The sequence below is a fragment of the Telopea speciosissima genome, chromosome 2, assembly GCF_018873765.1.
Source record: "Telopea speciosissima isolate NSW1024214 ecotype Mountain lineage chromosome 2, Tspe_v1, whole genome shotgun sequence".
Lineage (NCBI taxonomy): Eukaryota > Viridiplantae > Streptophyta > Magnoliopsida > Proteales > Proteaceae > Telopea > Telopea speciosissima.
The window spans coordinates 71520853-71547991 of record NC_057917.1 but is presented as its reverse complement, the minus strand read 5'-3'; the positions used below and the strand labels follow the sequence as shown (position 1 = coordinate 71547991).

At 39.6% G+C, this 27139-nt stretch overlaps 2 protein-coding genes across 3 annotated transcripts in view; one reads left to right on the top strand and one right to left on the bottom strand.

Annotated features, from left to right (window-relative positions):
- Positions 1–43: 43 nt before the first annotated feature.
- Positions 44–27090, bottom strand: LOC122652115 (histone-lysine N-methyltransferase ATXR6-like). Its single transcript, XM_043845786.1, has 8 exons — positions 27071–27090; positions 2600–2900; positions 2437–2517; positions 2117–2346; positions 896–996; positions 581–793; positions 255–493; positions 44–214 (listed from the first exon to the last, which is right to left on the bottom strand). Exons 2-7 carry the CDS (start codon positions 2862–2864, stop codon positions 334–336), a joined length of 1050 nt encoding a protein of 349 aa, XP_043701721.1. The 5' UTR covers positions 2865–2900; positions 27071–27090; the 3' UTR covers positions 44–214; positions 255–333.
- Positions 15866–27139, top strand: part of LOC122652112 (regulator of telomere elongation helicase 1 homolog) — a 44319-nt gene continuing 33045 nt past the window's right edge. For both annotated transcript variants that reach the window (XM_043845783.1, XM_043845782.1), the window contains exons 1-3: positions 15866–15988; positions 16291–16550; positions 17676–17821. In XM_043845783.1, coding sequence (XP_043701718.1) covers positions 15887–15988; positions 16291–16550; positions 17676–17821 — 508 coding nt within the window. In that variant the 5' untranslated portion in view covers positions 15866–15886. The remainder of the gene's footprint in view (positions 15989–16290; positions 16551–17675; positions 17822–27139) is intronic.

Here is a 27139-nt window from a genome sequence, read left to right as displayed (position 1 = left end):
TTGCCCTAGAAAATTAGTTCCATTAACAAAAACATCCCATCAGGCAGATCAGAAAAAGAATTTTACTTGCTTTTGTAATTAGAAGACTCAAAACAAATATGATCCCTATAATTTCTTTGGACAAAAAAAAAAAGATTTTTTTTCCTCTTCAGATTAACCCTTTGATGAGGTAATGGTTGTATTACAAAGGTCAATTTGATCTTACATGGGAAAGGATGAAACATTTTCATCCCCAATAAAATTTCCTCAAAAAGGATTAGCTAATAAACTATTCCAAAGTCATCAATTACTCCTTAGCCAAGGGTAAAGGATTAGTTGTCAAAGAATGTAGTTTCAGACAAAATGCTGAGTAGGGTATTCATGCTCCTGCCCATTATAATCGTAGTACAATCTCTCCCCCTTTGGTATATCTCTATTTGCTATCAGTAAAACCCTGCACTCACCATTGACATTATACCTCACGCATTTCAAATTCTGCTTCTTCTTCCCATTCCTGTTTCATAGGAGTAAAGCTTTAGTCCTTTTTCAATTACCTGAAACAAGTTTTTTGCTTTCTTGGTTCTCTTAACAGAATACTTACGGAGTGTGGTTGTTGATTCCATTGATGAAGCGGGCAATATTACTACGTTTATCAGGACAAATAACAAGGCTTTGTGAAGGATCAACAGCAGAGATAAGAGTCATCATGCTATCACCATCGTCGTTTTCACGATTTCTTAAGTAATCAACATCACCTGTATATTCTGTGATAATTGTGAAATCTTTTATATATCTGTCTGCCTCTACAGTAAACCTGTTCAATTGATTAAGTTTATTGAATCCCAGTTTGAATATGTGAAAACAACAAAGGAGAATTCATCTAAATAAAATGAAAACTGGAATGGAGTGGGCTCACCCTTCTTGAGAATCAAAAACAACCATGAGGGGAGGCCATTCTCCTCTTTCCATCATATTCTTGCAGAGGTTTAAGGTTTCAGTATCTTCACGAGATAAAACCTGGAAACCAAGATATCTCTAACATTAATTCATATTCTTGAAAACCAGTTTAAGTCTACTATAATAGTTGTAAGACAGACAAATCTCTGATCAACTCTCACTATGTTTTAATGGAGTTTTTGTAAATTTGTAAATTCTAATAATAATACAGCAAAAATATCTCTCAAGGGGCAAGTCTATAAACTTTTTTCGACGAGCATAGCAATTTTTCCATTTGGCATGGTGATTTGGCAATTCTGACTATTGGACATGTAGGGAATGATCCAGAATGACAATATGTGAAATTCCATACTCAAATTCAATCATTAGCCCTCCCTTTTAGGTCCATGATTCCCTCGAAGGTCTACATACCCTCTTGGTAATTCTTGGTAAACTCTATGTGAGCTGAAACTTGACATGTGAACCGAGAGACATTAAGACATATCTGTCTAGAAAATTTGGGCCTCATCCGATGTGGCAAAAGAGGTACAAATGCATGTACATACACAGGTCTATGAAATTTGACATGTGGCTAACCTAGACCATGTTCCCTCTATCTAACAACGATCAGAATGGACACATCATCTATCAATGTGGCAAACTAGACGCCTTGTAAGTATTGGAAAAAATAACAATCTTGTGACACTAATATGTCATCAAATAATAAACTTTCATACTTAGATGTCCATGCTAAGAGGCTTCTCATGCATACCACCTGCATTTAACACACAATTATGCATACTAGGAAAAAAAATTTAATAGTTTGTAGGAATACAACAGTATTAACTACCATGGAAACCCATAGCAACCTCACTTAAAGAGCCTCAAACAATACCAGGCTATGTGCACCAAGGTTTCAGAAATCGGGCAGTTTTGCCCTCAATTTTTTTTGAACAAATTTACCCCAAGAACTGTTCCCACTGACACAGGATACCAATTCATATTTGCAGATCTGATACAGATATTTGAAACCATGGATGTAAAGAATCTATCTAATAAACAATGAATTTAAGCAAGTAAATGCTATTGTTGCCAGCATGTAACACTAATGCCATTGTATTAAGTGGCTTTTCTTGCTGTTTTGAATTGTTTATGGGTAATTCAGCATTAGTTAACTCATGAAATTATCATTTCCGCTTACCTGCATTCCTCCTTTTTCAATACGTGGGCAGTTTGCAGACCTTGGAGCCATGCCGGGCATATAAGTAAGCTCGTTACTGAAATCTGTCCCCGTTGCCGTCAATGCTGTGGCCAAAGATGCCATCTGTTCTAATCTTCTTGCAGGGTCCTCAGTGGGCTTGAACGACAATAGCTTTCTCTTTTTCTTTGACACCACTAAAGTACCTGCTCGTTTCCTTGTTCTCTGATTACCTAAATATAAGAACAATTACGAATTAATACAGATTAAATCTCTATAACTGAAGAGGGGAATATCCATGAAAATCAATATACGGCCCTTACCACTTTTGGATTTCTGTGTCAAATCCGAGGACCTCTGAACTCGAAAGAAGTCAATAATTTTAGTTTGGATTAGAGGAAACTCTGCAACAATAGAACAAAACCAATCAAAACGACTGCTTATAACAATATAATAAGAATAAAACTCAACAACACATTTACTTACTTTTGGGTTTCTTCAGGTTGGAACAAGGTGGGCAAAACCACAGCCCTTTTGGCACAGAAACAAGAATGGGTCGAAGGCAGAAGAGGTGAAACCCTCGATCACATTTGTCGCAGAGGAGAAGCTCGTCAGCCGCATCACCGGAGCGGCATTCCTCACAAAAGGTTTCATCGTACTCTCGTTCTTCGTCACTGCTGCCCGTTAGTGATAGAGGAGAGATAGGCTTTGGAGCTCGTGTTCTCCTCTTCAGGGACGTTGCGGCTGCCATTGAGATAGAGGACTTGACTATAGATCCAGAGAGAGATGAGATCTGAAACTGTTTCGAGGCGCCCTGTCTCCATTCTCCATTGCCGTTTTTAACGGCACAGTATCTGAAATGGGTGTTTTCGCGCGCTAATTGTTTCGCGGGAAAACGAAAATGTAACTTTGGCGCCATCTGGTGGTTCTTTGACCGGATCTCATCTGGACCATCATGGAATTTGAGCTCAATATAAAAAGCCCATTATAGCCTTAATTCTGAGCTGGGCTATAAAACCGGGCTCCTTTCTTTTCCCCTTCTATAATAGACTGATTGCCTCACCGACAGGTGTTGTTAGGGGTGGTTCATGGTTGGGGGGCTACCTATCTAACTGTTCCATTGGATTTTAATTACATCTTCTAGAGGGGGGAAGTAGGAGGTGGAGAATGGATCATTTGCACATACCAACAGGTGAACGTACGAATTTTTATCGTATGTGGTTCCCTGACCGGTGCGGTTCCCTAGTGCCTCTCATAAGAGGAGGGTGGACCCCACCCGGGCAGAGTGTTCGATCAAGTGCCCCGGGTGGGTCCCACCCCCTTTTTGTGAGAGGCAGTAGGGAACCGCACCGGTCAAGGAACCGTAGACGATAACGATTCGTGAATGTACATCTCAGAGTCAATCACATTTTAATCTTATTTCCATAAAAACCACTCATCCCCTTGTAAATGGCAAAAATAAGACAGGTGGTTGGCTCTCACATGTACGTTCACTTGTTGGTACGTGCAGAGGAACTGAACTCTAGGAGGTGGGTGCTAGGATTTAGGAATCGGTATCAAATTGGGTGTATACCTGGTCGATACCAGATCGGTGATGGGGTACGGACATAGCGTAATGTGGTCAAAATCCATGTTATAATCAGTATCTTTGAGAGGAGGGAAATAATTGATACATTTGATGCAGACCGTTACGGTTACACCTCTATCCCAAAAAGGGATAAAATATAATAAAAGAGGGTATGATTAGAATGACACCTGTCACCTCACACCGCTAGGATCTCGATGCAATGGCTCGAATCATAGTCAACTCAATACAACTCATATGTACATCAGAGTACGGAAAGAAATACATTTACAATAAAAGTAAATGTAGATGCAAAATAATGGTAGCGTTTACAATAATAAAAGCGTTCAAAATTCTATGTGATAGACAAATAATATATTACATCATTTCTCAAGAGGTTAAATAAAACTAAGAACAACAGTAATTTTTAGAGAGTTTATACTATACAAATGATGAAACTTAAAATAAATAAAGAAATAAGTGTCTCGATCCAAGTGTCCCATTGGCACAGTCATCATGATTTAATCAACATCGTAGATATAAGTCACCGATTGCACGTCAGCAACGCCGAGAAAAACATGTCCAAGAGAAAGAGCCACTGAGATTTTCACTAAAACATCACCTGCAACACATCTAAAAAGGTTGCGCAAAGAGGGGTAAGCTCCACTGAGCCCAGTGAGGAGATGGAGAACATGCAAACAATAACACATAATCCATGATGCATGAATTAATTAACAATATTAGCCACCTGGCAAACATGTCTAAGTCACTAGGTTCTTGATACTGTAACAACTCGAAAAACATCATGGATCACTTATCTTATCACCACGATGCAACCTCAATTATAACCTTGGGACCCGTGCCAGTAGAAGCCACTCGCCACCCAGAGGCAAACCCCGATAACCAATGATCATCCCTGACCTGGCCTCGTATCACTTCTCAGGCACATAGGGAGCCTTGGATACCCAACACCTAAACCCCTGTTGGTAAGGGTCATAGCAAGGGGAATGTAATCCTAATCATTCTATATGAATTATCGTGTAAAGAGGTATTCCGGGTGCATCAACGGCCCATACCATCTAGTACCCGGGTACCAGCACGATACGGCGCATGACAAACCATATAATAGCACTAACCATATGATGCAATATGACACTATCGTATCAAGAGGTATTTTGAGTGCATCAACGTCCCATACCATCTATCACCCGGGTACCAGCACGACACGACGCATGACAAACCAATTATAAGCATAATGAAAACATTAACAAGCCACATTCATAACGCATACATTCGCAATTTCCACAAACATAATTATAATAATGCAAGAATGAGTATGCATGAGAAATGGCATACAAGCATAACATAATGCAAAACACTTCCAAATTAAGTCAAATCCACACCCACTCACCTATTAGTTCGTGATTCGTTTATTAGGGTTCATCGTCGATCAATGTATGATAAGCCTCACCGTAAGAGTAATGGTGCCTAAAGAAGCGTGACAAAGCGAATTAGATAAGGTATGAGGGATCTTGAAGTCTAGGCTTAAAGGTAACACAATAGAGTTTAGGTGGACTCTTGAGTGGAGGCACAGTGCCCGGGCAAAATACTCTAAAACCTAAGACTGGACTCTTGGGTGGATTCTGGTCTGGGTCCACTCCTGGGTCCAGTGTGAACCAGCAAGCATGCGGACTTATAGGGCGGACTCTGGTATGAGTCCACCATAAGGTCCAGCTGTAGGCAGAGAAGGGGTGGACTCTTATGGTGGTTTCTGGTCTGAGTCCACCACAGGGTCCAGTACCCTGCAAAATCCAAAATTCACCACATGCAAGCTCCTGAATTCGATTTCTCTAGGGTTTCAGCCCACAAGGGCTAGGGGAAAAGGACTATAAGCCACCTAGGGTCATAATACCCTACCCTTATCATAGGGTTATTGGGTTCAAAGGGTAATTTCATCAAAACCCCAAACCTAGGGTTTCTCCACCAAGAACCCTAAATCCAAGAATCAAATTCCACAAAAGGGAAGAGGACAGACTCAAGGCTAGCATCAAGCCTCCAAGTAGGGAGGTTACTAACCCAAAAACATACTTGGGTTCCAAATGGAACCTTTGGTTCAAAACCCCCAACCTAAATGGCTTCATCTACAAACCCAAAAAGAATTCAAGAAGGGAGAAAGAGATAGATTCAAGAACCTACCTTACCAAGATGATGACTCCTAGGACAGAATACACTAGTCCTAGAACTTCTAATTCCTTTCTTCTCTTCCTTCTTCTTCTCCTTTCCTTCTCTTTTCCTCTCTTTTCCTTTCTCTCCTCATCTCCGCTGTTTTGCTAGGTTAGAAGAGTTAGTGGCTAGTTAGTGGGTGTTTAGTGGTTTTGTGAGTGGATAGATGGATTAACACATGGCTTAGTGAGTGGATCATTTGATTAATCCACATAACTCCAAAACCCTCAATTAGTCTCTAGTGGGCCCCTAAGATATTTTAAGGCCGAATCACTAAGTTGCAAAAAAAAATAGCGGGGCGCATGACACTTACCTATAATAAATCTTATGGCAAGTGTGGACTCACCCCCGTGGGTCCAGCTCAGGGTCCAATCCTGCAGAAATAGGGTAAACCCAAGGTAATAAACTCTGGGCTTTGGCCCACCTTTCGAGGGTTACAAAGGGAGCACGTACACATGATATTTAAAGATTAAATGTTCACCTTCACGCGGTCACATCACCCATCACATTGAAATTCCACCATTTGATTCCAGTTATCTCCTTGACTGTCACGACCCAAACTCACAAGTGTTGACCATTGGCAGCGCCGCAACATCTACCAGTGAAAGTTCGACGTGGCCCGAAGAATTAAGGTGTACTTTGGGTGCAGGTATAACAGTTACGTATTGGTATTAGGATCAATTTCAAAATTGATCGATACCTTGAACTAAAACTATGGGTGTGGGGAGGGGGAAAGGGGTGCCTTAAGACACAATATGAAGACGGAGAAGTAGAACCCGACCTCTAGGAGCCTGCACTCTACCAACAAGGCACCAACTAACTACGTTAGCAATTGTCTTCACCATGTGATTTGTTATTAGGAGTTTGGTAGTTTGTCGATAAATGATGTAGTCATTGATTTTCTTTATTTTCTTTTGATAAAAACAACCTGATTCATTTGGGCAATCATTGTTTTAAAACTTATGATTGAATCAGCCAAGGTCAATCATGATCCTTATTGCTCCAGACCGATTGATCCTTGTACAAAAACTAGGGTTATTGCTTATTGAGAGAATTCTGAATTTTTTTAATCCTTGTGAGCAACTTATAATATTAGTAATACATGTATAATATGATTAAAATAGGGAAACAAAAAAATTTACCACTCGGGTCAAATTATCACCCAATGGCATGTTTGTTTCATTGTAAAATTTCTATACAAAATATATTTTATATGACAAATTTTCTCAAAGTATACATTTTTTTGGGGGGCATTTTACGTTAAAAAGGTAAAACAAATAATTAAAAAAATATTTTTATGTTATAGGAAAATTTTCTTCCTTATTACAATTAAAAAAAAAACAAAAATTTGGTTCAAGAATAATTAGTCACTTTATAAGACAAGATTGTCCAGTAGTATTTGTGTGCCTCCATGTGTTGTGTGTGTACATAGGTAAGTATTTGGGTATGCATAAAGTGATGAATGGATTTTGTTTTGTATAAAGTGCATTCATGGAATTGATATACAGTTTTTATTATTATTTATTATTATGAGTCAACTTTGGAGTATAGTAAAAAAGATTGCCATGCTACCATAGTGCAATTTCTCAGGCTATAAGTGTGGCTTTTCGTTTACATATGGAGGTTTGGGTTTTAGGCAGGGATAATATGGGTGATGTTATTCCAGGTCCAAGACCCTTTCTTATGAGAGGTCCTAGGGTTAAATAGGGACATATTCAAAAAATAACGGGCCTTTAAAATTTTTGCTCACAAAGAGGAATCATCAGAAAGAAATCTCCACCCCAACTTAAGAAAAAGGGCATCATTGTGGGTTCTAGCTTTCCTAAAACCCAAAACTTCATGTAATGGGGAGACAAAGAGTGGGTAATGGTCAGAATACCCATTTTTTGACGGATCCTTGGATTCCTTCAATCCTTGGGTTCTCCATTTGCTCTAATTCTTCCCCGCTTCAGTTCCCCAAAAAGGTTTATTTATTTACAAATTCTCTTCAGTGGGATTTTGATTTAATTAATTCCTTTGTTCCTAATTTTTTGCCTAACATTATTAATGTTCCTTTTATGATTCTAATGATAGTTGGTGGTGTACCTTGGCTAAAGATGGCCGATTTAGTACTAAACTTGCTGCTAAATTTCTGCTCTCTAACTCCCCTACTCGTGATTTACCTCTTACCTCAAGGTGAAATTTTTTTTGGAAGCTTAATTTACTTTCTAAGTTTAATCTCTTTTTCTAGCGTGTGTTACATGCAGGGCTTCTGGTTAAGGATATTATTTCGAAATGAAATCAGATCGACCCCAGTTGTGCTTTCTGTTTCAGTTGTACCGAGACCCATTGGCATACCTTCCTTTCTTGTGATTGGGTTAAACATATCTGAGCAGTTGGTCCTCTAGTCTGAGAACCGAGTTTCTCTCCCACCGCTCATTGGAACATTTATACCTTTTCACCTTGTTGAAATACAAGCTTGATAAGCTACTATGATTTTTTTTTTTATTTTTTTTTTTTTTAATGTTTATTATATATCGTTACTTTATTTGGGAATCCAGGAATTGTATTACGTTTAATTCGGTTAAGCCTAACCCTCTTTTAGTTATGAGGAGGATTGAACGTTGGCTAAAGGATCGTCAGACCCCCCCCCCATTTCATCCCTTGATGTAACTAATCATTATGAGGATTTTATTTCTGTCACTTCATTATCATCTGTACCTATTTTGGATTTTTCTGTTTTGATATGCGTAGGATCCAACTCCAAAAACCTAGGCTCTTCTGGTTGGGCATTCAACATTCTGGTTGATGGCAATTTCGTTTTGATCATTGTGGGTTATATCAATCCTCATCACGACTTGAAACTCGAACTTTTTGGAATTGTGACAGGTCTAGCTCATGTTGAGAATATGGGGCTGAAGGTGAAAGAAATTTGGTGCTTTCATAAGTTGCTGTTGGGTCTTCTTCTATCTCCAACTCAATCTACTTGGCCTTGGCCTGTTCTAAATTACTTTTTGGAGATTTTGGACCCATGGTGTTGGTTTTAGTCTCGTTAAGGATGATTTTTTGTCTACCATTTTAATGCTTTGGGCGCACAAAGCCTGTAATTTAAAGTCTCATTTTGACTATAAACTCTATGTAAATCTTTCTTCGGCTTAATATATTTTTCTCTTCTTCATTAAAAAAAAAAGTGTAATTTCTCTATCACGTGAGCTTCTTTTTTTTTTTTCCCTCTCTCTCCCTCCCCTACTTTGAATGTATACCTCTCATATGAATGATACCTTTTTCAAGACACCAATTGGTCTGGTGTGGCAGCGTAGAAAACCCTTTCCCTATACAAAAAAGGGGGCTAGCGATCGCTGTTTGGTCGTGTAGCCCTTGCACCAACGCGAGGTCCTATGAGAGTGCGTGCAAAGGCATCAACATGGATGGGAATTTTGATTTCAATAGGAGTTTGGCGGTAGTTTTGTGTACTCCTATGCCTGGGGACAAGAGCCATGGAGTCCCGCTCAGGTCTTTGTACAAGGATGGTTGTTAAATCCGTGCCCAAAACCCGGTTTAAAACTCGGTCTGACCACCGGTCTGGTTTGAACCTTTTATGTAGAACCGGGAGCGGAGTACGCTCGTGAACTGTGGACCATGATACTCAAGCCATCCCACAAGATTGTTGACCGTGACTCTAGAGAAGTCGTCGAGGATAGGTACATCGACAGAGATAGGGGAAAGTTTATCTTCGAGGGTGCATTCCTAGCATTTCCTTATTTCGAGGATCCGCCCGGCCCTCGCCCGGTGTACCCGTTCCCACTTATAGATGATTGGGAGTAAGTTAATATCCTAATAACTCATGAGTATAAATACTAGAATGGCTTAGGACCTGATGTTCCTTCTAATCATATTATGGGCCTAGTAGTATAATGGGCCCAATAACTTAAAATGGACCTAAAGACCTAAGACAACCAAACATGACTTAAGACTAAAGTGAGGTAAATAGGGGTCAATCCACTATTCACCTCACAATAGAAAACCTAAATCGTGGAGAGGAAAGGAGAGAAAGAAAGAAAGAAGAAGAAGAAAAAGAAGAAGAAGAAGAAGGAAGAAGGAAGAGAGGTGGAACCCAAGCTCACTCTCCTACATTGGTGAGCATTCTCTCTCTCTCTCTCTCTCTCTCTCTCACTTCCTAATTTATAGACCTAGGGTTTGGACTTATGAGCCATGAGTGCTTCATCTACCCTAATGGAAAGGCCATTAATGGCTAATCTTTGAAGCTTAGTTATAAAGACACCTAATCCTACCTTGAACCCCCTTTCACCCTTTTTCCATTTATGAACCCTAAGTTGGGGATTCACCTCCATTTATGGGTTTCACCAACCCTCATGGAAGACCATAGAGGTGTGGTTTGTGGGTTGTTAAATAACATTGATTAAAGCCCCTTTCAAAACCCCAATACCCAAACCCATGAGTTTTCTTTCCATATGTATTTTAATGGAGAAAAACCTAATCGATCATGGGGTTTACAAACCCATGTTGGGTGTGTGCTATGGCACCTTGGTTGGAGTTGTTCTCATGGCCAAAGAGACCCCTAAAAACCCCTAAGAATACCCCATTTTAGCCCAAGACTTTGGGATCGCAAAACCATTCTCGGAATGGCATGAACAAAAAGACGCACGTGGACAGGCACATGCAAGTGCCGAGTCCCGAGAAACTAGATCTGCGGTGGGGCGTCCGAGAGGGACAGGCACATGGACAGCACATGCAAGTGCCGTCCGAGAAAGATCTGCGGTGAGAGGTCCGAGAGGGACAGGCACATGGACAGGCACATGCAAGTGCCAGTCCTGAGAAAGATCTGCGGGTGGGAGGTCCGAGAGGGATAGGCACATGGACAGGCACATGCATGTGCCGGTCCACGAGAACCTAGATCTCGCGGTGGGAAAGTCCGAGAGGGACAGGCACATGGACAGGCACATGATATAGCCTTCTTTGTATGTGCCGGTCCCCTATTTTAGCCTTGTTTGATAACTTATGGGGCCCAACTCTTCTAGCCCTAAGGCACTAATCTCTCCCCACGTTGTACACTCTCTTTAGGTTGACTGACCCGGCTCGGGGGCGTATTAGTACATGGGACAATGTACTTAGCATCGAACGTCGATTTGAAGAGCTCCGTACTGACGATTGACTGAGAATCAAGGTGAGTGAGTTAAGCAAACGTCTTAATTTATGGAATGTTTGTGTGTCGTGTCTTGCGAATGTCATTCATGCATGTGTGCTATTATATATAATTATTAGTAAGATATAGGACGATATAAATGTTTAGATGTTGATAGGACTTTACATTCTTGTCTTGCGATATTATTTATTTTACTGCACTATGGTGCGAATGGTGTTGGATTTAGTTATGGGACTCGGGTGCCGGTTGGTCTTGGACCGAGGATTCCATAATATGGACTCACTCATGGCATGTAGATCTAGGGCTTGGAGCGGGATCCAAGTGCCGGTGGGTCGGCTTGAGATTGCCGTACTTGAAATTGCATTAGAGTTGTCCATTGCATTAGGTGGAAACGGGATGGTGACCGACCGACTGCCTTCGGTATTCACATCTCGTACTTGTATACGTACGTATGGGCTAGAGGGGCGAGAGGATAGCCGATCGACCGTATTTCGGTATCTATGGACTCCGCCTCTGGCCTATGCACATGCGTACCTCACTCATACAATAGGTGAATGCGGCTAGGATAAATGTTTACCCAGACTATGACCCTTACCGACGGGGTTAGGTGTCGATCAAATCCGTGGGTTCCGACCGTTATTCGAGTATACCCACCCGGGAAGTTCGGGCGCCAACCGTATTTTGGGCCGAACGCCAGGACGGGATTTGACTCGGGGGTTTGCGTATATCTCTTGGTGGAGACCGATCGCGAGGCTTCCGGCGCGACTCGGGTTTGTCATCGCCGGTATACCATCCGTTTATGGTACCGATGTCGGGGATGCTACCTAAGGTGTTGCTATAGTACTATACCTGACTTAGTTGTGTGTTAGGTGGATAACAATAAAACTATACATCATCATTCATTCATGTAGCATGATTGTAAATTGTATGTGATGTACGGTCTACCTTGGTGGTATGGGACACCTTGGTATCCGTCCATCATGTATGGTTTGCAGTCAACCCCATTCATTATTATTATTGTGTATGCTTGTGTGGCTTAGCCACTCATTGTGCTCAGTTAGAGCTCACTCCTCGAGGAAACATATTTTTTAGTTGATGCAGGTACATTCGAGCATGATGGCACAGAGTTCAAGACTCCTGATGAAGGTCATGAAGAGTGGTGGACTTCGGAGTATGAGGATCATGGACCGGAGTGCTATCTGTGAGATGTGTTCCACGGGGAACAGTGATTCTTGGTCAGGTGGCCATCTTTTGTTATACTTTGATAAACTATTTTCGATTCAAAGGTGTATTCTTTTATTCCTTTCTTGATAAGTGTATTTATTATACAGTGATAATACATAGATCCTGATTAGAACCCATTGATATGAAGGGGTAAATTTGAATAGACAATATTTTATATGCTATCACCTAGCTTCTGCTAACTCTGATGTTATTAATATTAATCCTTTCCTTTTACCTATTATTTGTCGTTGTGAATGAGTTAGTCTTGGGTACTGCATCAGTGATTCTGGTGGTTAGAGAGCGTATTGGTACGCTCTAGTTGCATTCCCCGTGGTTCAGGGATGGGGGTGTGACAATGGTCCTTGGAATCTGAGCACCACCCATATGGAATCCACTGCCCCCTCTAGATTTCATGTGGGTGGTGCGCAGGTCCCAAGGACCATCCTCGTACGAGAACCTGAGCCACACAACCAAGTACCTTTTTTTTTTCCATTAAAAAAAGGGGCTTAAGAGGTATGCACCGAATTATATCTTTCTACAATATTTATTGAGCAAAAACACACACGCATGCGCACACGTGCACACAAACACAAACATATAGAAATGTAATGGCTTAAGCATTTTGAGTATGATTTTAGATCCTTAATTTGGGATCATACACGAACAAATGTAATAGTTTAAGCATTTTGAATATGATTTTGGATCCTTAATTTGTGATTGACATTCTGTTGAGGGATGTGTTCTCTAAGGTGCCTATAGTATAGGGTGATTGGGCTTCGATACATTAAGTGTAGGAATGAAAAAAATTATTGGTTTATCATTGAGTTATTATTTAGAAAATTCCATTGCCTTGTCAAGCTTTTTCATAATTTTGAGGAAAATAATGATTATTTTTTGTAAAAAAAAACCACAATATAAAATGTCATCTATAATATTTAATAATATACGCCTCTTATATTTATTCTTAGTGGAAGTTGGATTTCACTGCATAGATTTATATCATTTTGTTGAATCACGTAAATCTTTTGCTTCTTGTGTATGTATTTGTTTTAGTGTACTGTTTTCGTTGATCCTTCATATATGTTTTTGTATATTGAATACAATTCTATGGACACGTATACAGTTTTATGTGTCGTATGACTCGTACACGATTTTATGCATTGCTCATGTTAAAAACATACATTGTTTTTCCCAACAAGTATTTCTCATCTAATCACTAGTCAGGAAATATTTAAAACAAAATTTAAAACATAAATTCGTTTTTGTTGTGGAAATTTTTTTCACGCACTGTTATCTCACTTGGCCAATTTTGTCAACAACATCTTAGCTCCATTTAACTTCCATCTGATAAAAATTTGTTTAATCCAAAAATATGAAAATTAGACTTCTAATATTTTCTTAGATTATGTACATAAAAACTAAGGAAAAATAAAGGAAAAATTTATAGGATTGGTAATTTGAGAAGCATTTCCTATATATAAAGCGGGGAAAGGCTGGGCACACAGCCTGCATAACGCAAGCTAGCGCCCACTTTGCATATCTCTCACTTCCCCCTCTTGAAATGACTCCCTACCCCTTCTATATGATGTCTCTTGTCCCAAGACTCCATTGGTGCTGCTTGCTAGCCTATCACATGCAAGCAATGTGCCTATTCCTCTCCCTATAAAGAGTGTCTTAAAGTTGGGAAATGACATAGGCTACTATATTCTTTTAAGGGCAGAAGATCACTACTTGGTTGCATGGTCCCTACACCAGCATTTGGGCCAAAGGGGGAACACACTTGTGTATCTACCCAGGGGACAAGGATGTCATTTTACGATGCTTTGTGTGAGAGTGTAGGGGGCATGGACCCTAGCATGGATCTTTTCCCTATTTTTTTATTTAATTATGAGAAAAGGATGGGTATGCCTCTAGGGTGCCCAACATGTGTCATCCTCTTTCATCTCCCTTTGAAAAGACTCCATTGCCTTCTTTTATCTAGTCCTAAACTCTAAACCCTAAACCCTAGAACCCTAAAACCCTAAAATCCTAAACCCCAAACCTTAAATCTTAAACCTCAAACCCTAAACCTAAAAGCTTAAACTTTTTATTTTTTAATTTTTATTACTTTCACAATAATAGTATATTTTTATGATTTTTTTTCCTGGCCGATACACACGGGCTGATCCAAAATGTGATCAGTACAGCCCAATTGACCCGATATGGTTGAATTCACACATTATTAGTATCAATCGATATCGGTATTGGTATTACCAAACAAAAAAAAAAAAGGATACCGGCATTGGTATAACCAACAATAAAAATGGATATCGGTATTGGCAAGGACGGATATAGTCATGACAAAGGTTCTAAAACTCGGGTTTCGATTAGGTTTCGACCAGCTAGAAAACGAGTTCATTTCGGTCGAAACCTGGGACTTTCTCCAGGCTAGCTCGAACCTTGGTTTCGAGGCCCAGAAGTTGTTCTTTTGCCTTGATTCTTATTTTGTTGCCTAATCTTGACATTTTAAACTCAATCCATGCATTAGTTTCACATAGAGAACACTACAAATATTACTTGTGGTTTTGATCCAAGTTTGATACTGTATATTGTTCTTGGACATGGTATCCAATAAGGTTTGACCGGAACATAACTCTTTCAATATAAATGAGATTTAAGCAATCTTGGATTTGTTAGAAAGTTTTCCAACAAGTTTAAGATTGTTTAAATCTGATTTATATTGAAGGAGTTATGTACTGTCAAACTTGATTTGGTGTGCACGAATGCATTCAAAATCGCTTTGAATGAAAATATTTTTTTGGATATCAAAACAAATGAATATTTTATCACACTTTTGATTTTTAGCAATGTTTTACTATATTAAGGTTTATGGATTTTTAGATTTGAGAATAACCCTAGCACTAGAAAGTTGAAAATTGCACATACCGTCGAAAATCCAGTTTTTATTCTTGAATTGGGAGAGCGACTTTTTTTTCTTTTGGAATTTGATTTTTTAACTATTTTTATTGGATTCAAATAGGATTATTTGCTTATTTATGAATAATATCTCAAGTAAATGAAAATATTTACTTAAATGATATTAGGCATACATAAGTGTCTATCCTGGTTTTTTGCCTGTTAACTGACATACTTAAATATCTGTACTGGTTTCGAGTCAGGTTTCCCCAAGTTTCGATGGGCACAAGTATCAAAACTTGTGAAATTACCAACATCTCGGTCGAAATTAGTCGAAACCATCGAATTCCGATCGAAACTTTGAATTTTTTAAAACCACCATTTAACTCGTCTCGAAAACCTGCAAAACCGAATTAACTCGATGGTTTCGACAAGTTTCGATACAGTTCTTCTTCCATGTATTATTCATGACCAATGTTCCGATACTTTTTTAACCCTTTTTTTTTTCGGTGGGGGTTGAAAAAATCATACCCCTTTGACCTCGAGTTATAATCTAACGGTAAAAACCCCAGGAGCAAGACTAGTATCGTTTCAACTATAAAAAAGGGCTCCTCGTGGCGGGAAAAGTCTTCCTTGCAAGCTTCGAAGTGGTTTTCTTAATCCTTTTTCTTATTAGGGTTTGCGAAAGGCAAGGGTTGGTGCGATCATTTCTGATTGGAACACAATGCCAACCTACAAGATCAGGGGGATCGATGTTGATTTCCCTTTCGAGGCATACGATTGCCAGTTAGTTTATATGGAGAAAGTAATCCAGTCGTTACAGGATGTAAGTTCTGATTTCTGAATGATTTCGTTTTTCCTTTGGTTTATTTTAAAATTTAAAGAATGATTTTGTTTTTCATTACTCAATATTTACATGTTTACTACACTAGAGAGATTACAGTAAGTGAGTCAAGTGTAAATTATGTAGAATAGGTTTCAAAAATTTCGTTCAATCTGGGTTTAGTGCCATACAGTTTCATTCAGGGTCTTTATGTAGAAACTTTATGAGATTTACTTTTATGTCCTATATCTGTAGCATTTCTTTTCTGAGGAGCAAATTGTAATGCGTTTCAATCAATGTTTTAGAAATGCAATGCATTATTGGAGAGTCCTACTGGAACAGGAAAGACTCTGTGTCTTCTATGTGCTACATTGGCTTGGAGGAAGAGTTTGGGTCCTTTCTCAACTGGAAAAAATGTGAGGAAAGTTCAGAATATGGAAGACAAGCACTTAACTGTATCACAATCGCAATCTGGAACTGGAAATCTCCCTACTATAGTATACACTTCACGCACCCACAGCCAGCTCCAGCAAGTAATTCAAGAGTTAAAAAGAACCAGTTACAGGTTAGGCATGGTTAATGGATTTCAATATCTTTACTGAAATATTCCTGTTGGAACTTTTGTTTGCTGATTATCTTGGTGTTAGAACAAGAGTGGTTTTCTATGGGAGTTTGATTATTATGTTAGGAATGGAAAAAGGTCTTAATGGGAATGTACTTATCCATGGTAAAGGATGGAAAAGTGTTCCTTTTTGACCATTAGTGCCTTGAGCACTCCAATAATCCATGCAATCGGAGAACATGGAGCATAATTTCATGTAGGCTCCGTTTGTTTACAGTTAAAACCATGCGGAAGGAAAAGATTTGTACACAAATATTATTTTTTATACTGATTATCTGAAAAGTTCTCTTTTATGCAGTTTTCACCAGAAATAAATGGAGTCATGACAAAATTTCTACGTACATTGAAGTTAAAAGGAAAAAGAGCATAATAGACTAAGTGCCTTAAAGAATGTACAAGATCAAAGTGCCATTTTTCCATTGCACCTTGTTTCTGGAAGAATTTTACCATGAAATTCTGGCTATTTTTATTTTTTCCTTTTCACAATTGGAGGTTACTCCACAAGATTGACTGTGGATTTCCTTTTTCTTCCTCCGTCCCCCCCCCCCCCCCACACCTAATGTAGGGTACGTTGTTGGTTAATCTCCTGAGTGGTTGTTCCATTGGTGTCATTTTATCAAAATTATGATTGTAGGTATATAGGCAAAAGTTTTATGGACTGAGAGGTTTAGAGGGTATCTCTTGACCAGCACCTGCATCTTGCCATGTGGAAGGGTGATGTGACAATTTCAATATCCAAGAAAAGTGTGGATTGGTCACATGTTAAATTTCAGGCTTGGATTCAATCATACACACTCCCCAGTAATGGCGTGTCCATGCACCTTATTGGTAGTCCGTGCACCCTCTTGGTAGTGTAGAAGTTTTCTATGCTTTTATTTTACACTTGGCAAACTCCATTTTAGCTGAAACTTGACATGTGAGTAGGAGACCTTGGTGTCTACCTGCCAACAAAACTGTCTGCAATATGCTGATATTTGTGCCGGTCAAGATATACCCTCTAGACCTGCAGCCCAAAAAAACTTCACATATTTTGTAGATTTAACTCATTCATTAATCATAAGCTTGCAGGCCGAAAATGGTGGTATTAGGTTCTCGGGAGCAATTGTGCATTCATGATGAAGTGCGCATTCTTCGTGGGAGAGCACAAACCAATGCTTGCCATTCCCTTTGTAGGGGCCGCAAAAAGCGCTGCACCCATTATACTCGTGTAGCAGGTATTTCTGCTTGACTCGTGTATAGTTTGTGTTTGGGTTGTTTATGGAAATCTCTTCTTGCAGATTACATTTCTGTTCTTTTATTTGGTTTTTTTTTTGTGGGATTTCCCTCGTCATTAAGAGGTAGAACTTTTTTAAAGATTGGATCTATTTTTGGGGTATCATATGGCTATTCTCTCTCTCACCGGTCCTCTGTAGTACAATTTATGGGAAAATGTTCTCTCTGTGTGTGTGTGTGGGGCGGGGGCAGGCCATGCCCAGACACAGTGGGGGGTGAAATGACCGCCCTGCCCCCATGATAGGCGGAAGGTTCTAGGAAAGCCACCCCACATCCTCATACCTATGCTGCTGCCACACAGAATTCCACTTAATATTACTATGTTGCTGATATAACCCATTTGACACCTCATCCATATACTAGATGGCTGAACGTAAAGATTCCACTACGTTAAACCACAAGCCATATGCTGCCACCTCATAAACCACTACTTCCATGCTTAAGCTGATGCTATAAGCACTGTTCACTTAGTCCCTTATATATATGTGTGTGTGTGTGCGTATGTATATATATATATCACATATCATACTATATTATACTATGTATCTGTAAACAATAATGAATTAGAAGAAGAAAAGAGAAAGAAGGAAGAAGAAGAGAGGGAAGAAGAAGAAGATGATAGACTGTAATCCTTTGGGGAGAACGACTGATTGATTTGTTCTCCCCTTTCACCAATATATATAAAGAATAGGTTAAACATATTAAAAAAGAAGAAAACCCCAAAATACCCTTACTAAACAAGTTTCGATATTAGCTCCAGACGCTAATACCGAGACCCTTATTCTTGGTTTCTAACACTCCCCCTCAAGCTGGAGCATATATGTTAATCATGCCTAGCTTGTTACAAATATAATCAATTCTCACACTCCCCAAAGACTTAGTAAAAACATCAGCAAGCTGCTCTCCTGTACGAACATGTTGTGGAGTAATAAGATCTTGTAGCTTTTCTCAAACAAAATGACAGTCAACTTCTTGTGTTTTGTTCTTTTATGGAACACAGGCTGGGAAGCAATATGGATAGCAGCTTGATTGTCACACCATAGCTGTATAAATGACTTTTCCACAAACTTCAATTCAACCAACAATTGCTTCATCCACATCAATTCACAAGTAATTGGGCCATCGCCCAATACTCTGACTCTGCACTAGATCTGGCTACCACTGGCTGCTTCTTGCTTTTCCAAGACACCAAATTTCCTCCCACAAAGACACAATATCCAGTAGTAGATCTCCTATCCACGGGGGACCCGGCCCATTCAGCATCACAAAACCTCTCAACACGCCTATGACCATGGTTAGTGTAGAGTAGACCATGGTCTGGAGCCTTCTTGAGGTATCTCAAAATCCAAATCACAACATCCCAATGCGACGTCCTGGGACTCTGGGAGAGGACAAAAACTGACTCATTACACTGACCGGAAAGGCAATATCCGGTCGAGTCACAGTGAGATAATTCAATTTACCAACAGGTCTTCGATATTTTTCCGGATCATTTAGAACATCACCACTGTCACCTGTCAAATTCAAATTCGGGTCCATTGGAGTATCCAAAGGTTTAGACCCAAGCATACCTATTTCTATAAGCAGGTTAAGAACATATTTTCTTTGGGAAAGAGAAATACCTTTGCTAGACTGAGCAACCTCTAACTCCCAAGGAAATACTTAAACCGACCAAGATCCTTGGTTTGAAATTTATGCTCCAAATGTATTTTCAGTTGCTTAATACCTTCAGTATCATTATCAATGATGAACTGATGACTATATCATCAACATATACCACCAAAAATAACCTGCCAGCCTTGCTATGTCGGTAGAATACCGAATGATCACTGCCACACCGAGCTAGCCCAAACTCCAAAACCACATAAAAAAACTTCCCAAACCAGGCTCTAGAGGATTGCTTCAGACCATACAACGATTTCTTGAGTTTGCAAACCAGACTAGACTCCCCCTGAGCAACAAATCCCGGAAGTTGCTCCATATAAACCTCCTCATGGAGATCATCATAAAGAAATGCATTCTTCACATCCAACTGAAAAAGAGTCCAGTGATGCGAAGCCGCAAGAGAAATCAAGAGGCGAACAAATGCAAGCTTTGCAATCGGGGAAAATGTGTCAAGATAATCAACCCTATAAACTTGGGTATAATCCTTTGTGACCAACCGTGCCTTCAAACGGGCCAAGGAGCCATCCGGATTCACCTTCACAACATACACCCACCGACAACCAACGACCTTTGCACCAACAGGTAAAGGCACTAAATCCCAAGTGTAGTTTTCAACCAAAGCAGACAATTCCTCTTCCATAATTGTCCTCAAGCCAGAATGTGATAATGCCTCTGAAACATACTTAGGGATAGGATAAGATTCAATAGTAGAGATACAAGAAGAGAAGCTAGCAGACAAACCAGCATAAGACACAAAATTAGACAAAGGATGTTGAGTACAACTACGAACACCCTTACGATGAACAATGGGAATATCCAGATCGGAAGTAGGAACACTTAATTGAGGGGCTGGATCTGTAGACAAAGTAGATGCCGGAGGATCAGTAGAGGCCGAGGGTGTTGCATCGATACGAGGACGACGAACAAAAGTGAACCAAACTGGAGGAGGTGCTGGCCAAACAGGTGGAGGTGGAGGTGGTGGTGATGAAACTGTAGCTGGTGGAACCTGTGAGATAGACCGCTGAACCACATACAAAGGAATCTCATTGTCCAACTCAGAGAGAACAAAAGAGTCATCACTATAGGAGGTGGACTCAAAAAAGGAAACTTCGACAGTGACAATATTTTTGAAGAACAGGAGAATAACTCCGATAACCTTTTTGAGTCCGTGAATACCCCAAGAAAATACACTTAATGGCTTTGGGATCTAACTTGGACAGCCCTGGACGATGATCATGAATAAAGCAAACACAGCCAAAAATACGAGGTGGTAAAACAAAAAGCGGTTCAGTCGGAAATAAAAGAGAATGAGGAATCCCCCCTTGTAACACAGAAGATGGCATACGATTTATAAGAAAACAGACAGTCAAAACAGCATCAACCCAAAATATTTTTGGCACTTTCATTTCAAAAAGGATTGAACGAATCACCTCCATTAGATATGTATTCTTTCGTTCAGCCACACCATTTTGTTGGGGTGTGGTTGAACAGGAAGACTGGTGTAACATACCACGGTCAGCCATAAAGGAGTTAAAAGGTGCTGAAAATTACTCTAGTGCATTATCACTACGCAAGACACGAATATTGGTATTGAATTGAGTATGAATTTCATTAACAAAGGTACGAAAAATTGCAAATAACTTAGAACGATGCTTCATTAGATAAACCCATGTGACTCTAGAATAGTCATCAACAAAGACAACAAAATATTTAAATCCCAACTTAGAAGTAACGGGACAAGGTCCCCATACATCAGGATGCACTAAAGAAAAAGAGTTCACAGACCGTTTATTGACTCTGGGGGAATAACTCACATGATGGAGCTTTCCAAACTGACATGACTCACACTCTAGACTAGAAAGAAAACGAATACGAGAATCCAACTCCTGTAAGCTCTGCAACGATGGATGACCCAACCGACAATGAACTTGGTGTGGAAACTAAACACTGGAGCAAGCAACTGAAGAAGAGTCGTCAAGAAGATACAATTCCCCTTTCTCACGTCCCCTACCAAGCATCTTCTTCGTCGTAAGTTCCTGAAAAACACAAGAATCAGGGAAGAATGTCCCAGAATAATTATAGGCTTTAGTTATTTTACTAACAGAAAGCAAGTTACAAGGGAAATCAGGTAAATGGAGGACATAAGATAGAGACAAAGATTTAATAGGACAAACAGTGCCAGTGCCAGTGACTTTGGCAAAGGAACCATCACCCAATGTAACACTAGATTTGGTTGACTTAATAATGTAGCTCTAAATAGGAGAAGGATCCTATTAGAGACCAAGCAACGGGATCTCAAAGGGGGCTGTTAGTTCGAATGGGCAGAATTAGGGTTTTAGGTCAATTTCTAGGGTTAGGTTTATGAATATGGAGATGAATCTTATAGGGTATTGATAGGCAGGTCTAGGAGAAGCTATTAATGTAGGTTTGAACAAGATTTGAATAAAAATTCAAATTCCAAAATTTTAGGATTAGGGTTTCGGGTTTTAGAAATTAGGTCAAGTTTAGGGTTTTAAGTGGGATGTAAGGACTGGGCTTGGGGTCGAGTTTTCTAAACAGGGAGGGGAAGATTCAATCCAAATATGGGCTGGTTCTGATGGTTCAATCAGGCTGTGGGGATTTTAGGGCTTTAATGTAGGTGAGGGGATTTAGGGTTTTGAAAGACAAATAGAGGTAGCAGCTTGGGTCGAGTGTAGGGGGTGTTAAGGAGAGGCTGTAGTTTGAATTTGAAGTAATTCTAATGGTTACATGTGGCTAGGCAGCAAGATCTAGGGTTTAATGGAGTTAGGGTTTATGGGATTCAAACCAAAAAATAAAGGGGATCGATTGGGGGAAAGTATTAGAGGGTTAGAAGAAGAAATTGGGTGTCAAACTTACTGGAGATTCCATTGGCAGCAGCTTGAACAGATGTGAAGGATAGAACCACCTTCGAATTGAAGAAGATCCTCCCAGCCGTCACAGCGTAAGGAGTCAACCGGATTCCACCAGTCCCTTCCACCTTGAGATTCATAAGGATGCACACACTCACAAGGGAGCAAGGAGCAGCAGCATTGGCAGCCAACGAATTCTTTTTTAAACTCAAATAATCTGTGGGGGAGCCTCCCACGATTTGTTTTATTTATAATAGAAGGCCTAAGGCCAAATCTCACTACAACTTAACCTCTTACCACATAAATCGTGGAAGGGTGGGACTAAAATAGAAACAACTTAAAACTTTTAAAAGAAAGGACTCTGTTACCCCGACTAACGTAAAATAAAAGAATCTAACTTAAAACAACTGATTTAAAAGAAGATTCCTTACTAGCCAATAGAATTTAAGAATTTTTTAGCCAATAGGAGCACTTCACTTAAATTAGACCAATTGAACCAATTGGATGGAACCAATTTAAACCGGTTCAATTTAAAAAACAGAAAATAAAGCTAAGTATTGGGCTAATCCCGTATGCAACCTATATACCCCTATTCTAGGCCTGTTAAAGTGGCCTATTATATAGAAAACCCTTGGGATCAAAGGCCTAACATATATATATCCCAACCCTAGACTTATTCCTAATAAAAGAAGCCCAGTTTGGTGATAATTTTGCATCACTTAAAGGAAGAAAAATTACTTGACACACCAGACATATGATCAGATGTACCCGAATCAATGATCCATGGGCGAGAAGATAAGAAACACGCAGCAGTATTACTTGTCTGAGCAAAAGTAGCAGTGGAGGAGGATGTAGAAGGCTGAGGTATCTGAAACTGTGTGAACCGAGCATAATCCTCATCCGACAATCTCACCACTTTACCCTTAGAAGATGGAACAGAAGACTCGGTATTAGTCGCTGAATTGGCATATTGTTGTTGTGGTGGTTTATCATGAAGCTTCCAACAAAAGCGTTGGATATGTCCTGGTCGACCACAATGATTACAGGTCTTCACAGGACCAGAATTTTCACCACTATTACCACCACCATTACCACCACTATTACCACCACTACTGCCTCTTCCACCACCAAGGCTACCAATGCCACCACCACGGCCCCCACTACGTCCACCATTGTCTCTCCCCTAGCTAGATGCAACAAGAGCTGAACTCTCACCATTACCAGGTGTTGGTTCATGAGAACTATCGCGAGAAACACGAAGAACATGAGAGAAAATTTCAGCAAGGGAGGCAACTCTATCACCTCCAATAAGAATGGTAGAGCGTACTGAGTCATATTCCTGACCCAGACCTCCTAAAAACCCCATAACTGCGAGTTGTTCCTGCTGTTCCTGCATTTGTTTCGCATCAGAACTAATAGGCAGCAATGCATTTAATTCTTCAAACATCTGCTTATAATCAGCAAAATATTGGGTCAATGGACGACCTTTCCTGTCTTCACGATAAAATTCTTGTGATAGTTCATAAATACGAGACAAATTATTCTGTCAAGAATACAGAATATGCAAATAATCCCATAACTCCTTCACAATATCTATGTGAGTCACTAAGTCAACGATCTGGGAAGCCATACAGTTCAGCATCTGTCCCAGAATACGTGCATCTACAATTTCCCATGCTTCATCATCTTCTATTTTGGCCTTGGTAAGATGTTTCTGTTGACCACGACCAGTTAGAACCACCCAGACAATTTTCTTCCATTGCTGAAAATTACTAACATCCTCCAATTTCTTCTCTGTGATAGACTTGGAAGAGCCCGAGATAACTTCTGCAACAACCTCCTTTGAATCTCCACTTCTGTCACCCATCTCGATCAAATAAAAAGGAATTTGCAGCTCCAAATAATGTCCCTCCAACAAGAAAAACACATCTTCAACAAGCCAAAAAATCGAGCTTCAACAGCAATCGATCCAGGAAAAAAAGAATTCGAACAAATCTGCCAAAAACTGAAACCTGAAATTGAATCTCTTTTCAATCAACCTCAATTACTAGCCCTGAATCGATACAAACCACAAAAAAGGAGACCAAGTTCTTCTTATATCTTCATGAACTAGTCTCAAACATCCTCCAAAAACGCAGCATAGGGTGCTGCAACCCCTTCAAACCAAATTCAGGAAAAACTTCAGATCGCAACTCCAATGAGAACCGAGAGTGATAGAGTAGGTCCTAGGAAATTAAATCGATTCCTAAGAGCCAAGCTCTGATACCATGTAAACAATAATGAATTAGAAGAAGAAAAGAGAAAGAAGGAAGAAGAAGAGAGGGAAGAAGAAGAAGACGATAGACTGTAATCCTTTGGGGAGAACAATCGATTGATTTGTTCTCCCCCTTTCACCAATATATATATATAAAGAATAAGTTAAACATATTACAAAAGAAGAAAACCCCAAAATACCCTTACTAAACAAGTCTCAGTATTAGGCTATTAGCGCCAGGCGCTAATACCGAGACCCTTATTCTCGGTTTCTAACAGTATCCTATAAACACTATTCACACACAGTAATGTTGAAGAGGTTCAGCTAAGAACCACTCTGCAGTAAGATTGATGATAGGTTGCCGCAGATCATCAATAATAGAAACAAATCAGAATTAGAAGGTAAACACCAAAATAGAAGGTAACAAATACTAGATAATCCATCCAGCAGTTTGGTGTCAAACTTGGATCAAATGGAGCAGGGACTGAGTAGGTCTTGTGCTCCAAATCTCAGCCTGTTGTGATGGCTGGTTGCTAAGATATGAAATGAAGTCAAAATTAGAAGGTTAAAGCAGATCTTCCAAACCAGTGAGTGTTAGGACACCAAACCAGGGGTCGAGTGTAGCCCTTGGTTGTATGATTCAGCCCTTCAAATCTCTTCTGGTTCCAGTGTCTGGTGGTGGAGTTATTCAAGTCTGAAACTTGCAGCAAGCCTGGACGGAAACTGGAATTGCAGGGATGATTGCGGCCTTCTTTGTGTTGAACAGCAGCAGCAGTTAATATCTCAATTTGGTGGGATTGAATCTAATCTTCAATGTGATCTCCAGCACTGGTAGTAGTCACAGGCAGCAGCAATAAAAGGGATTGAACAGGGGGTAAGGGAATGGCCTTCTCAGCCTGGGTCACTCACCCACAGCTATCCCAGCTGTTGAAACAAGGAATTAATCCCATAATCGATGGCAAGCTTGGCCACAAAATTCTATTATCCAAAATCTGCTCCTTCCTTACAATAGGGGGCCTATTAATAGCTTAGGCAGGCTTACAATAAAAAGACAAACTTTCTAAAATAGAAACTAACTGAAAATAAAAAAATTGGGAAATAAAAACTACTAAAACCTAACTAAAAAAGGTATTTAAAAGAAACTACTAGGCTTTGTAGTTCAGCCACATGCTACGATAACTAAAATAGAAACTAATAGATTTAGTAACTAAGTACTACTAAGAGAATAGTAACAAAATAAAATCAGATCTTCAAGTCTTCTAGCAGCTGATCCTCTTTCTTGTCAAAGCTTGGATTCTCAGGTGATCCCCACCAAGGATCTTCTAATAATATTCTCACCAAGGCAAAATAAGGGGCTGTAACACTGTTCACGTGGACAGTGTTTTGGTCTCTTTTTCTTCATGTTTTGTCTTACATCACATAGTTTACTATATATATCATATATATACCATATGAGACACTATTCACTTAGGCTGCGTTCGGTAACGTTCTTTGTCAAGAACAGGTGTTTTTTCCCAGAAAATTTTTTTGCTGTTTTTGGTCTGGAACAGTGTTCTTTATATGTAATTGACCTTTTGGCAAATCCGTTTCAAAACTATTCTCAGAACAGTTCTGGAACAACTATGGTGTTTGGTAAAACCTGTTCTTACAAATTTGCTAGTAATTACAGTAATGCCAAAACCAACTCCACGGTAGAAATCAAAATAATGACTGGGAATCAAACAAAAATGCAAAATTATCACAAGTCCATCAAATAGTAACTTGAAGCTACTGAATAACTCTACCAAAGTTTTGTACTCTCTAAAAATAGGAAGATGAGACAAATGACTGCAAAATCAACCACATTAAAATATGCAGACCCGAAGATTTAACAATTCCTCGCACTCCTTCGCATTTTCTACTTGTAAGTGAACACCAATAATGGGTTTCATCTATCCTCTGCTATATTTCTATTTGAAAACATCTGAACTTGTAAGATTACTACTTGTAGATAAATCAAGCTATTAGAAACATTTTTGCAAAAAAAAAAATAAAAAAATAAAACCAAACAAACAAAACAGGGTAATCGATAAGAGCATCACAGACACATCCATGAATGAAATCAGAAAAAGAAAGATTTTCGGATTACTTGTTGGAGAGAGAGAGCAGAGTTGTGATGGTGTAGCCGAAGAGCCCTTGGAAGAAAGCACAGATCTGCAATGGAAAACATAGATCTGAACTTAAAAAAAAATAAATTTACAATCACAGCAAAATCTACAACGAACTAGGTTTTTTGGTTGAAAAATCGGTAGGGAGAGGTAGAGGGAGAGGGCAACAGTTCATCAAGCTGGAGTCTCCTCTGATTCAGTGGATATCAAACCCGATCCACTAGGGTTAGGGTTTCAAAACCACACACAGGTTCAGAGAGAGAGAGAGAGAGAGGGACGAGGGAGGGGCGAGGGAGGGATGGAGGGACGAGAGATAGACCTTCG